This window comes from Python bivittatus, unplaced genomic scaffold (genome assembly GCF_059951505.1).
Source record: "Python bivittatus isolate LINGU-HERP-01145 unplaced genomic scaffold, Pbiv_v1 ctg000080_np1212, whole genome shotgun sequence".
NCBI lineage: Eukaryota > Metazoa > Chordata > Lepidosauria > Squamata > Pythonidae > Python > Python bivittatus.
The window spans coordinates 42,120,929-42,135,520 of NW_028277035.1; the positions used below are offsets into that span (position 1 = coordinate 42,120,929).

Sequence of the window (14,592 nt, forward strand, 5' to 3'; positions counted from 1 at the left end):
AATAGGGAATAGTAAGCCAAAGAAAGTTGCGTGGATATCCATTTTTTTGGAAGATGTTGTATAGGTGGTCTGTTTCTTTTTTCTGCTGTCCTGGGTTGCTGCAGTGCATTTGTGCTCATTTGAATAATGTTCTTACGCAGCTCCTCTTGTGGGAGGTTGGGTTGTTGGACAGTACTTTGGTAATGGAGTACTTGGTTGGTGTGGGTTGTTTTCTGATAAACTTGAGTTTCTAATTTGCTGTTGTTACCTCTGCTGATGAGGATATCCAGGAAGGGTGGTGTGTTGTTGTTTTCTTCCTCTCTGGTAAATTTTATTCCCTCGAAGATGATGTTGATAGTTTCATGTGTCTTCTCTAGTTGTTCCTTTTTTATTATAACAAAGGTGTCATCTACATACCAGATCCATACTTTTGGTTATATGTGTGGAAATGCTAGTTTCTAGACGTTGCATTACAATCTCTGCTATGAGTCCTGAGAGTGATGATCCCATGGGTGTGCCTCTGATTTGTTGGTACATTTGTCCATCAAACTGAAAATAGGTGGTGAAGCAGAGGTTGATGAGGTCCATGATTCTGGGTATTTCGATCTTGGTGTATTTGGTTAGGTCAGGTGTGTTGTGTAGTACTGCTGACATGGATTCTTTTACTCCTTCTGGGTTTATGGATGTAAAGAGTGCTGTGACATCAAATGAGACCATAATTTCATCTTCATCTATGTGTACATCTTTGATTTTCTGGAGGCACTGTAGTGAGGAGTTGATAGAATATTCACTCTTCTCTGTGAGATGTCCAAGCTTTTTTGTCAGTTCTTTCGCTATGTTGTATGTTGGAGTCCCTGGTAAAGATACAATTGGTTGGAAAAGTATGTCAGGCATGTGTATTTTTGGTCATCCACAGAGACGTGGGAGGATGGGTCCACTGCTTTTCATCTGCCACTGTTCTTCTTTTGTGATATGGCCTTTCTCAGTTAGGTCGTTAAGGGTTCTCTTGATCAGGTTGTCTAGTTTCTGTATTGGGTTGGTGTTAACTGGGATGTAGGTTTCTTTGTCCTCTAATAATTGTTTGGCTTTTTGTAAGTATTGTGATTTATCCACGATAACTGTGGTTCGGCCTTTGACTGCTTGGAGGATAATGATGGTTTGGTCCTTCTTTAGGCTTTTGAGGGCTGCTCTGTCCTCCGCTTTGAGTTGGTGGTGATATCGTGTTCTTCTGATCTGTGGCATGATTGTCTGCCTTATGTTTTCTTGGGTCTCCGTGTTATGTCCTGTGGTTTTAAATGCTGCTTCTAAGGCTGCACAGAATTCCATGTTCGACTGTCCATGTTACAGTTGAGGCATTTCTGGAGGATATTGTGTTCTGCAGTGGATAGTGGTCGGCTGGACATGTTGACTACCCATTCAGGTTCAGGTGCCTCTTTGTTTCTGGAGTTTAGTTTGAGCAGTTTAGTTTGAAGTTTTGTTTTTCTTTTCTCAGCTTGTCTTAGGGATGTGGTCTTGATGGTGTTTGTCAGTATATTTGTGTGCTCTGGGGTCATGGTTTGGTCCAGTTGCTCCTTGAGGTTGTCTATGGTATGCTGGAATTTGTTGAGTCTGAGGCTCATTCATATTGCCTGGCAAGGTATTTTTTCTTCTAGATCTCATTCGTTCAAAACGTTGATCCTTTCTTCTGAAAAATCATCTCCAGTTCTTCTATTACTCCTACTCTTTGGAGTGCTCTATGCAAACCATCTTTAACTACTTTCATATCACCATGGACAATTTAAGTGACAGAAAATCATATGGACAGACATGTCATCCCCTTTGTTCATAATTACATTTATTGTACATCTTCATTTCTCTGGGTATCTGTGACATAGTATAATAAACACACAAATATAAAATAAACACATCCCTTTAATAAACACAAAATGCTTTACACAAAATAAGATCTAACTTAGAGGTGCACTCTCTTCTTTGGAGGAGCCTTTTATCACCGAGAGAGAAGAGAACGGCTTGGACCTCTTTCCTAACTTTCACGGGCAGAGCTCGCTTCTCCAAAGGAAAACCAGGTTGTGAACCGAAACTCGGAAGTCCCACGTGCGAGCCTCCGATGGCCCACTCTTCTTTTCTTGTCTCTGCGTTTCTGCAACCCGGCCGTTGCAGCCGAGTCCTTCGGGAAGTGCTTCCGGTTCGCGGAGGGCCCTGACTGCCGGGGTCTGGTTTTCGGGGAGGTCGCTCAGGAGCGAGGTAGGGTCGCCGGTTCTTCTCCTTTCTTCGGCTGCGCGGGTGCCAGATGGAACTGCCTCTGCTAATAGTCCGGTTCCCGGAGGGCAGGGATCCCCCGACTCCGGAAAGACTGGCGCGGGCAGGAAGGGTAGCCCTTGTGGGCAGGGAGCGCGCGGGAGGGGAGCCTCTCCATCGTCCGCGTGCTCGCGATCGGCAGGTGGACCTGCTCCCTCCGCGCAGAGCCCGAGGGCTCTCCGAGGCGCCCAGGTTGTCTTGGGGAGATACGCTCTCTGCAATTCAGTTTCTGCCCGAGTCAGCGTGCCCTGGTCGCCTGGTGGGATCTACCTTCTAAACCTGTGCGCCGTGGGGTGTGCTTTCCGTTTGGAGAGAAAGGGGACAAAACCTAGCGCGATGATATAAAAGAGGGTAGCGGAAAGAGAATCGCGCCCACTGTTGCTTATGCTGTTATTCCGTGCATAAGCGGGTTGATGGGAGGAGCAGCGTTCTATAAAAACGAGAACGTTGTAATAAATCGATCGGTGCTGCCCGCACAGGGCTTTCAGGAGAGAGCCGTTCCTAGTACCGGCTGGGAAGTGCCACAGATTGCACGTGGGCGGTTTTGCATGCAGAACTTATGTTCTGAGTTCCAGTTCCAGTTCATGCTTGCTTAAACTTCTCTATGAATGAAAACGCTGCGGTTAGAGGGGTGCCGCTCGCTATACCCCTTAAATGATATAGATGCGGACTTGACTAATCTTGATGCTTCGAAATGTTTTTTAAAGTGTTTGTGTTGAAATAAGAGACATCTTCCTTAATGCTGCGATTCCAAAATCTCTCAACTGTGGAAAGCCATTTCTTGCTAACAGTTTTCCTAAACGTAGAGAACCTTCAGTAAGCTATTAGGCAGGATGCTCGATGCGTGTATCCTGAATGTAAATGCAGTGGTGATGATTTACTGAAGTGATAGTAGTGTTAAACTGAGAAAATCCTCTACTGTACCAATGCATTGGAAGTTTGAAGTAGATAAAAGTAGATGCTCTGCTTCTGGTGGGATTCTCTTGCAAATTGTTTAGTCTTCATTTGCTTGAATCAGATTCCAGTAGTTATTCAGACAAGGGGAGACTGGTCTGTCTTTGAAATATATGATTCTTTATTAAAGAATTGTTAGTGAGAATAATCTTTTGTATGGTACTGATTATATATAAGGTTCTATGTATCACAAGCTAATGTTAACTTTTTGTTTGCTTAAAACGCCACACTCTTTTGGAGATTTTGCTGGAATTTGTGATCTGGTAGTTGATCTGTATACGAGCAATATGATTATGTTGTTTTCCCTGGCACTTTTTCTTTCCCTCTGTTTTCTAAAGACCTCTCTATTATGCATACTTTCCTGAGAGTCTGTTTTATTAAAGTTGGGAGAAGGACATTGTGTAAAAGAGCCTCTACTGTACCAGTCTGAAAGATACCACAGAAATGATGTACTGGATTTGTTACAGTGCAATCAGATATGTATCTATTGAAAAGTGAGTCCCGTTAAGTGTGTTGAGGACGACAGCTCAAATTTAAGTCTTTAGGTTGTTTTTCCTGTTATATCTGACAAAGGTTAGATATCTGGAATTGTCTGATCATTTATCCCGTTATTTCTTTTGCTTTTCCATAGGATTGTTTTCAACATATGTTACAACTATGGCTGTGTCTCTCATTATAAAATGGGGTGGGCAGGAATTTTTAATAACCACCTTGTCAGAAGAGGACACGGTGTTGGATCTCAAGCAGTCACTCAAAGGACTCACAGGAGTGCTACCAGAACGCCAAAAACTTCTGGGACTTAAAGTAAAAGGTAATCTGCTCCTTGTCTTTTTTTGTTGAGTTAGGTGGCTGCAATAGTGCTGGTGGTTAAAATGATTAAATGTTAAAGCACTTCTTAAAAAATTAATATAAACCCTGGTCCAAGGTTTATCTCTTGCACACTGTACAAGAGGCAGGCTAATGTCAGGCTTGTGTAATCAACAGTATTCCATCCTCTTTTTAACAGAATGTTCCAGTGACGTGTTAATACATATAGAGATGTGCAACTAATTTATATGTGTGTGCTGTTTAATGAAGTAAATGCCTCACTCAGTAAATGCCTCTGGTCTTCAGTATTTTGGAATTTATAGTAAGAATTCCAGTAATCAAGTAGGTAATAGATTATCTGTAAAAAATTAATCAGTGATTCGGTTTTGTTCCTCTGATCTTATCTTATGCTACCAGTATGAGGGATAGATAGACAATTCTCAGACTAGTTCTATGAGATCAAAGAAATGTTATTGCCTATATGTATGCATGTATATATATATATATGTGTGTCTCTCTCTGTGCATGTGTGTACGTATCTTGTTTTCAAAGAAGCTTGCTTCCTAATGTAGACATATTCCATGTATATCAATTTAAAAAATGAAATACTGTTGAAACATGTTAAACATTTGATAAAAATTATATCTATCCAACAGATAAAGAGATGAACCTATCTCTAGGATTGTAGCCTTAGACATATTTGTTTATGAAGATCTCTGTTTATTCCCCCTTAGGATCTTTCAGTGGTATATTGGCTAAATGAATTAAATGATTTATCTATACATTTGTTTGTTAGATTTACATCCCTTCTTTACTTCATGAACTTAAGGCAGTTTACGTAGCATACTTTCCTTAATTTTTTCCCCACAACAACCCTGAGAAGCGGGTTGGACTGAGGGATACTGACTAGCCCAAGGTTACTCGATGAGTTTTCATGGTTAAGAATGGATTTGAACCTGGGTCTCCCTGATCCTAGTCAAGCACCTTAATCACTATATCACACTGGCTCTTACAGGGTGTATTATTTACACTTGGGGTCCTAGTAGGATGTGTGATAGGTGGGGCAGGGCCATCCCTGAGTGCACAGTACAAGGGAGACATAAATTGATCTAGTGGCTCCAAGCATGGCGAGTCAGGGGTTGGCCAACTGATAAGCCATTGCTGGGCCCTGGCTAGCCACCTTACCTCCACCCTGAGGTCATGCTCGTGAGTCGGACAGCCGTACAAGTTGAATGAATAAATTGCTTTTAGCACCCAAAGAAACCAGGATGTGTAGGATGTGTAAAGCAAGCACAAACCACTGTTTGCAGCCTGGCTGTAACGGTCAGGTCTGGAGTTTAAAATCATAGAGTAAACACATCATTTCTAGGTTATTTAGCTGCTTGTGTTAGCAGGAAAAGCTGAGAAAGTATGTATGTTGCATCAGTAGTGTGCAGATTGTTCTTAATGTTCTACATTGTCTATATTATGTTTGCAGTAGTCTTACATAAAGAACCAAAGTGCAAATTAACAGGGATTTCAGATACCTAAGAAAAAGAAGTAGAAAATTCCCCAGAATGTAAGCCCTAGCCGCTCTTCAGACCAGCTGTTCTTATTTGAAAAGAATGAGGAATGTTTCCTGACTGACTGAAACACAGTAAATACCAAGCTGTGTTAGAGAAGCAGCCAAAAAAATTCTTACTGATTTATTGATGCCTTTCAGCATGTATAGTAGAGAAGTTATATAGAAAGAATTTTGTTGACATTGTTTATTTTTAATAAATGGTTAAGAGGACATTTGGCATCATTGATCTTAATGTGTCAATGATTCAAAAATGCCACACAGAATAAGCAAGAAGAGGAAATTATACACTCACTGAAGAAGTCTAATCTGTTTATATTGCAGGCAAGCCAGCAGAAAATGATGTGAAGCTTGGATCATTAAAATTGAAACCAAATACGAAAATCATGATGATGGGGACTCGTGAGGAAAGCTTGGTAAAATATCTTCTTGCTCTATTAAAACACACATACCAACTTCTAATGGCTGTTTAAAAATCTAATTAAAATGAAACCATCAAAATCATGTTAAAATGATCTAAGAGCCTGCTTATGCAAATATAAGTAAAAACTTTCAGTGTAGTCTTTTGTGTAAGTATTTACCTTTGCACAATACGTATTAATGGACCACATATTAATGGGCCAAATTTATTATTCCATATGCAAGATTCCTACATACCATGTGAGGTTACAGAATACTGTACTGTTTGCTTTCCATTTTGTTTATTTCCGTGTTCATTTTGTTGTTGGCTGATAGCCTTTAATTAAATGGCAGCTGCTGGTTTACTGTAAGGATGGTGTCAATTTATTCACCATGTTTACTCTCTGTTAACTCCTTCTGTAGCTATCTAGAAATCATTAGTTTAGGCTGCAGTCCTTTGATTCTTAAGATAATGTCTTGAGGGCCATTGGACATTGGATTCTCTTCTTCAAGGCTTGTGAGAATGTTCCAACCTTGAAAGAGGAGCTCCAGGATCTGTCCCCTCTTTTGGTTTCGGTACAAACGTTCCCATTCCCTCCTTCGCCAGTAGCACTCCTAAAATCAGGAGAGAGGAAGAAAAGGGAGGATTGAGGCATGTACCATGTCACATGGTAGAACAGGGGAGATACTGCAGCCAAGCTCTCTTACCCCTCCATGACACCTCTGGAGAGAAATTTAGTACAACACTTGTCCTGACCTGAACTTTTTCTCCCATTGCTTGAAGTGGAAAAGATTACAAAAGTGTTGGAGCCTTTAATATCAGAAAACTTAGACTGGATGAATAGTTTCCCCTTTTCTTGCCCTATAAGCCAAGATCCTACTTTTGTGTGGGTTTCAGAGGCTTGAATGGTTATCTGAGTTTTGTTCTTTGCTTACAAATCCCAGCATTTTTAAATGTAACAACTCTGCAGGTGATTTTCAGTTTACATCTGCAGGAGGAATCAAGTGGGAGTGAAGGGATGTTATGCTGCAGCAGGCAATTCAGTTCATAATAAGCCAGAACTCCATAGCTATGTGGCTGCCTTTTTTTATTTTTATTTTTTTGTGATCCACCAAATTAGGAGAACACATGACTGTTTCCATGCTAATTTTTTTAAAAAATTACCTTCATTATAGGAAGATGTCCTTGGGCCACCTCCTGATAATGAAGATGTAGTCAATGATTTTGATATTGAAGAGGAAGTTGTTGAAGTAGAAAATCGGTGAGTCAATGTATAGAGTAATAAGTGAACGGTTAGTTAAAGAAATTACAACTACATGATGCTTATATTATTTGTGTTTAGGGAGGAGAACCTGCTAAAAATCTCCCGCAGAGTTAAGGAGTACAAAGTAGAAATACTGAATCCTCCACGAGAAGGGAAGAAATTGTTGGTCCTCGATGTTGACTACACATTGTTTGGTAAGTCATGAATCTTATGCTCAAGCTGTTACTCGCTGTTTAATGTTGTTGTATATCTTGATTGCTTACTCTTTTAATATATACTTTATAGCTCTTATAGTATGGTTTACAACAATAATTACAATATCTCACATAATAACAGCTTAAATAGTAGCAGGTAGATCATGATGACAGCATAAAACCATAAGGTAGTAAGCAATATGAGATATTGGGACTAAGCGGCGAGATCGAGCCTTTCAAAAAAAAAATTTTTTAGTTTTTCAACTTTCCCTTTTTATTGGACTTGAATTTGGCAAAGTGTGTTTTTTTTTTCTTTCTTAAAAAACAATTCAACTGGACTGGCTTTTCTTTTCGATATTTAACAATTTTCGATTTCAAGCTGCTTCTTCGGGACTAAGATTTCTTTTACTGCCTTAAGAAACATACATACATACATACATACATACATACATACATACATACATATATTCGGCTTTGGGAAACAGGGAAAGTGGAGTGAAGAGAGAGTTAATGAAAGAAAGTAGCACTGCCATCTAGAGGCTTGGATATATTGTTTTTTTTTACCGTGACTTGTTTTATCCATATTCAAGGACTTTGAGCTTTCTAAAAAGATAGTGGGATGTGCATGATAAACTGTTTATACAGGTGCCATCCGAACAACTATAAATAAGAAAGCGGAGTTGAAAGTGGATTTTGAAAATGTTTAAGATGGAAAGCTTGATCTAGTCACAAGAGCCTTGGATACTTAGTGGCAGCAGCTCATTTCTTGCTAGAAGTTCTTGGGTTTTTTTCTACCCTCCCTTTAGCTGGACTTTTAAAGAGACTTAGCCTCTTTTTCCTTCCTTTTCTTTTTTATTTTTTTATTTGTATATTATTGGATTAAGGTAGACAAGTGCCTGAAGATTTTTTCCCTTTTCCCTTCTTTTCCTGTTTCCTGTTTCCTGTTTCCCTTTTTATTGTTTTTTATTTTTATCTTTTGGAGTAGTAGCTGTGGTTTTTGCCTTTTTTCTTTCCTCCTTTTCTCTTTTCTGTAGTTTCAAGCACCAAGATGAGCAGGAAAATAATAGCCCCAACTTCATCAACATCAGTAGTTTCCTTCTCACCACCTGGGAGACAACGCTCAATCCAGGCAATGATACAACAGGAAAAAGAGAAGGAAGTGACATTGCAGGCAATTATGCAAGAAATCCAGAAGATTGGAAAGAGGACGGAGAATATTGAGCATAGAATTGAAAAGACAGATGAAAGTATACAACAGATGATGATAAAATATGAGGAGAGATTCAAGAAAATCGAAGATGAAGACATACAAAGAGATAAGAAAATTGGAGATATCGATACTCGATTGAGTGAAGTCGAAAAAGGCAGGAGTGAACTACTAGGATGGGAAATTGATAAATCAGAATACTATTTGAGATTTCAAAATATAGAGGAAGAAAAAGGTGAAAATCTTGCGGAAACAATGACAGAAATATTGGCAGAAGCATTGGAGATAACTAAAGAGAAGATGATGGACGGGATGGATGAAATTTTTCGTGTTTACACAAGATATGCAATGAGAAATAAACTACCAAGAGAAGTACATATAAGATTTACCAAAAAAACTACTAAGGCACAGATCCTTCAGGTGGCAAGAGAGAAAACACTAAAGTACAAAGACAAAGAAATTGTAGTCCTGAAGCAGGTGCCAAGAAGAGTAAGAGAGATAAGAAGGCAATACTCATTCTTGACTAAAGAGCTACTCAAAAGAGGAGTAAACTACAGATGGCTGATCCCAGAAGGTCTCCTGTTTACCTGGCAGGAACAAAGACAAAGAGTTGATACAGTCCAAAAAGCAGAGCTATTTTATTTAGAATTTTTCAGAGGAAAAGAAGAAGACACACAAAAGGAAGAATCGTTAATTGAGTTTCAAGAAGAATGTGTGGCAGTAATTGAAAAAGAAAAAGAAGAAAGTGTGGTAGATGGTGTTCCCAGAGAGCAACGAGAAGTAAGATCTACTAGAGCAATTAAACCCTCGTACAAAGCTTAACATGGAGGAAAGAAAATTGATTACGATCAATCTAAATGGACTCAATTTAGCTACTAAAAGAAGGAAAGTACTCCATAAATTAGAGAAGTTAAAGTTTGATATAATCTGTCTGGAAGAAGTACATATCAAAAAACAACATGAATACTTGCTGCAGCAAAAAAAATTAGGTAAATTATTCACTTCTTTGACACAATGTAAAAAAAGAGGTGTGGTCTTATATATTAGAGATACAATGTTGGCAGAACAAATTTATGCAGATGATGATGGAAGGATTCTGATAGTTGAAATAATAGATAATAATGTTAAAACTCTTTTAATTGCAATTTATGCTCCCAATGACAATCAAGAAGAATTTTACAGGAAATTACATATGAAAATAGTTGAATTGGACTATGCTAATATTTGTATGATGGGAGATTTCAATGGAATAATTAATGATCAATTGGATTACAAAACACAGAAATCGACAAAGAGAACTAGGAAGACACTGCCGAAATCCTTCCTTCGAATGATAGAAGAAATAAATTTGAAAGATGCATGGAGAGAAAGAAATCCGGCAAATAAGCAATATACTTTTTATTCAGATAGACATGCATCTTGGTCTAGAATTGATATGGTATGGATGTCAGCGGATTTATTTGCCAACATTTGAGAAATTGAAATACAAACAAGTACTTGGGCCGACCACAACTCAATGGTAGTTATCTGGAAAGGACAACGGAAGAGATCTAGATGGACTTTAAATAATAGGATACTAAAAGAAAAAGATTTTAAACAGAAAATAGAGAAAGAACTTGCCTTCTTTTTTAATGAAAATAAAAAAGAGGATACATCATTACAGAATCTTTGGGACACAATGAAGGCCTATACAAGAGGTTTAATAATAGATTATACAAGGAAAAGAAACATAATGCAGAAAAATGCCTTTAAATTATTGGAGGATGACCATAAAAAACTGGAAGAAGAGTTACAGAAATCCCCGCAAAAAAAAGACATTAAAGCTAAAATGGATTTAATTAAACATAAAATGGGACTAATGGAAAAGGAGGAACTAGCACAAAAATTCAGAAACGCTAAACAACTATTTTGAAGATGCAAATAAACCAGGCAGATGGCTAGCTTATAAACTGAGAAAGGAGAGAGAATCAAAAAGGATTAATCAATTGATAAATGAAGAAGGACAGATCTGCTTTGGTAATGAGGGCAAGAAAAAAATTATACAGGATTATTATGGAAAATTGTACTACCAAGAGAATGTTCAAGAAGAAGAAGTAAGACAATACTTACAGAAAGCGAAATTACCCCAGATACCTAAAGATATTGAAATAATGTTAGAGGGGAATATAACTATGATGGAACTAACAGAAGCTTTAAAAAAGCAGAATGTTGGGAAAGCTCCAGGTCCAGATGGGCTCCCAGTGGAATTCTACAAAACCTTCCAGGAAATATTGAGCCTCCAACTATTAGAAGTCATGAACGAAGTTATGACAAAGAAGAGGATACCTAAAACATGGACTGAAGCATACATTACACTTATACCAAAGGAGGACACTAACCCGCAACAGGTTAAAAATTACAGACCTATATCTCTATTAAATTCAGATTATAAAATTTTTGCTTCAATTTTGGCAGAGAGACTGAAAAGATATTTAAATAATTTTATTCATACCGATCAAAACGGATTTCTGCCAAAGAGACAAATTAAAGACAATATGAGAATAATTCTGGACACTTTGGAGTATTATGAGGCACATCCTGAAAAGCAAATGGCCTTGATATTTTTAGACGCACAAAAAGCCTTTGACAACATGAGTTGGCGATTTATGTTATTGCAATTGGCACAAATGGGCTTTGGCAAAAATTTTATTCAAGCCATTGAAACAATATACCATAAGCAGACTGCAAAGGTTATGATAAACGGAGATTTAACAGAACAGATAGACATAACAAAAGGGACGAGACAAGGCTGTCCACTACCGCCTCTGTTCTTTGTTTTAACATTAGAAGTGTTGAATAGGAATATAAGAGAAGAGAAAGAAATGAAAGGAATGAAAATCAAAAAGGAAGAGTACAAATTGCAAGCTTTTGCGGATGACCTAGTATTTATACTAGAGGATCCGTTGGAAACAGCATCCAAATTAATTGAAAAGATAGAAGAATATGGAAAAGTAGCAGGTTTAAAAATAAATAAAGATAAAACAAAGATATTAACAAAGAATATATTAGGAAGGCGAAAGAAAGAATTGGAAGAAGTCCTCGAAATACAGGTCACAAACAGGGTTAAATACCTAGGGATATATATTACACCAAGATGTAGTACATTGAAGGAGGATAATTATGTTAAACGACAGATCGCAAGACATTTGATAAAATGGGAGAACCTACAATTATCAATGATTGGGAGAATATCCACCATTAAGATGAATATATTGCCTAGAATATTATACTTATTCCAGACAATTCCTATTCGTCTAGGGAAAGAGTTCTTTGACGATTTAAATAAAATTGTATTGAAATACATTTGGTAGGGTAAAAAAGCAAGAATAAAGCTTAAATTACTACAAGACGCAAGAGTAAGAGGTGGGTTTGCCTTGCCTAACTGGGAATTATATTACCAGGCGACAAATTTGACGTGGGTAAAGGATTAACTTTAAGAAATAATAGATTATTGACGTTAGAGGGACATGACTTGTTGGGCTGGCATGCTTTCCTATGGTATAAGGGAACGAAAACACAGGGCTATTTTAGAAGGCATTACATTCGAGAGGCATTGTTTTTAAACTGGGAGAAGACAAGAAGACAATATTACTTAAAAGTTCCACAATGGATATCCACTATTGAACCCTTCTCTTATCCAATAACATATAAAAAGGAACAAACAGTTAGATATACTGAGATATTGAATGAAAAGGGTGAACTTAAAACTATGCAAGCGTTGGAAGAACAAGGTATAAAAATGAATTGGTTTTCATATTTGCAAATACAATCTAGATTTGATAAAGATTTTAAAGCAGAAGGTATTTATGATAAGCTGACTGTTCTAGATAAAATTTTGATGGGTACTGATGAAAAAGTGATTTAAAAACTTTATGGACATTTACTAGAATTTAAAATGGAGGAAGAACAGGTTAAAGAAACAATGATTGCATGGGGGAAAAATTTTGGATATGGAATTGATTTAGAGAAGTGGCAAAAACTATGGTCTCAAAACTATAAAATGACAATGTCAACTGCATATAAAGAAAACTTCTATAAGATGTTTTACAGGTGGCATTTACCCCCAGCGAGGATCGCAAGAATGTGTAAGAACAAGTCCAATAAATGTTGGAAGTGTCATCAGATACCCGGCTCATATTACCATATGTGGTGGACATGTTCAGAAGCCAAAAGATATTGGATTAAAATCCACACATGGTTGGAAAAAATGACAAAACAACACATAGACTTTAAACCAGAGACATTTTTACTGGGAATTATACGGGAAACATACAGTAAAGAATTGAAATATCTGATTGTAAATGTTTTGACAGCGGCTAGAATTGTATTTGCTAAGAATTGGAAGAATGAAAAAGTACCTATGCAGGAGGAAGTTATTAAGAAAATTATGGAATGTGCTGAGATGAGTAAATTGACATTTGAAATTAGAGAGCAAGAAGACAAACAATTTTATATGATATGGGATTTGTTTTATCAATGGTTGGACGAAAAGATACAGTAATGTAATAGATTAGGAAATTTTATAATAGAAACTCGATAAACTGATATAAATTACTATATATATATATATATATAAAATCAATGGACAAAAATGATATAAATCTTATAATGAAAGCTATAATTTCTCTTAATAAATGCTGTTATAGATAGACTAGTCACAAATGATTAATAATTGATAACTGATAAATATATAAATATACTTAGGATAGATAACATGAGAATCTATATAAATGGTGAGTGAAGACTATGAAATGATGGCACAAATGATTGGTAACTGGCTGACACACGGTTTAAGATGGAAGATGGTTTTTATGTTTTTTATGTTCTTGTTTGTTTATGTATGTTTGTGTTTGCTGTAAAAAAATTAAAAACTTTAAAAAAAAAAGAAAATATTTGTCCCTGATTCCTTGTCACCCAACCCCACCCATCCTCCTTCCCCACCCCTTAGCACTCATGTTGAGTGTTTATTTCATGCCTTTTAATGCTGCAGAATCTCTCTTTTATTTAGCCTGAGGAGATTACAGAAAAAAGTGGAAATCCAAGCAAAGTTACTTTCTTCCCACGCAGCAAAGGTTGTTGCTTTTCTTTGAAGGATGTGATACTTTTTGCTCTCTGACATTGGTGAGCATTTCATTAGAGCAGGAAGCAGATTTCCCCTTTTCCAGAATTATTTATCCACCTACCATCTCCCACTCAAACCTCCTTATCTCCTCTTCCCCTTTATATGTGAACAATTGTGTGACTGGTCTAGAATTGGCACCAGTGCAAGGATATTGATGGAAGGCACTGCTACCACTTCTATATTTCTGTGTAACTCTTTAAAAAAATCAGAGAAGTCTCTTTGCAGTGAGGTGATGATACTATATGCTTTAAGCTGGGCTCCTGCAAACTTTAGAAAAAGATACAGGCATTGTATTCAAACATCATAAGGTATGTTACCTGTGATTATACAAAAGCTGCATTTAAAAAAAAAAAGCCTGTTCCCAGTCAGATACCTGGGACTATTCTGAAGACCTTGCGACTATTCCTTCCTCATACCAATGCCACTCATAATGCCACTTTTTTTAATCTACAGGGAAGTACATTAGAGAAGAGAAAAAAATTCCTCTTGCAATCACACCTGAGGTTTATACAGAAGTGGTTCTCTTTTGGAAAAAGGCAATGTATTCCCAATATATGTTCACTTCACAAAACATGTATATATCTTCATCTAAAATAGGATACACAGTTTTCCCTCAGAATGTTTCTGTTGGGAGAATATGTGTTTGAACGGCTTACTTTAATATGGCCTGGTATCTCATTTTGGGGTTCCCCACACTTCCTATTTCCCTCCAGAAACAGTGGAACCACTTGTGGCCTGTGAAGTCTGAAGTTTCTTAATAATGACGC

General features: G+C 37.3%; 1 protein-coding gene across 2 annotated transcripts; it reads left to right on the top strand.

Moving 5' to 3' along the window:
- Positions 1-2,117: 2,117 nt before the first annotated feature.
- LOC148216679 (ubiquitin-like domain-containing CTD phosphatase 1) lies at positions 2,118-13,281 on the top strand. 2 transcript variants are annotated; one of them, XM_088133903.1, is made up of 6 exons: positions 2,118-2,223; positions 3,863-4,042; positions 5,924-6,015; positions 7,175-7,260; positions 7,342-7,457; positions 8,492-13,281. In XM_088133903.1, the coding sequence occupies exons 2-6, from the start codon at positions 3,889-3,891 to the stop codon at positions 9,484-9,486; spliced, it is 1,443 nt and encodes a 480-aa protein (XP_087990029.1). In that variant the 5' UTR covers positions 2,118-2,223; positions 3,863-3,888; the 3' UTR covers positions 9,487-13,281. The 2 variants fall into 2 exon arrangements, with proteins under 2 accessions (XP_087990029.1, XP_087990030.1); XM_088133904.1 differs by having other exon boundaries at positions 8,443-8,818.
- The last annotated feature ends 1,311 nt before the right edge of the window (positions 13,282-14,592 follow it).

What these genes read in the sequence shown, in the direction of transcription:
- LOC148216679 (XM_088133903.1), top strand. Translation starts at nt 3,889, where the DNA reads ATGGCTGTGTCTCTCATTATAAAATGGGGTGGGCAGGAATTTTTAATA. An exon ending in TCTGGGACTTAAAGTAAAAG is followed by an intron (nt 4,043 to 5,923) that starts GTAATCTGCTCC and finishes TTTATATTGCAG; the next exon opens with GCAAGCCAGCAGAAAATGAT. An exon ending in GTTGTTGAAGTAGAAAATCG is followed by an intron (nt 7,261 to 7,341) that starts GTGAGTCAATGT and finishes ATTTGTGTTTAG; the next exon opens with GGAGGAGAACCTGCTAAAAA.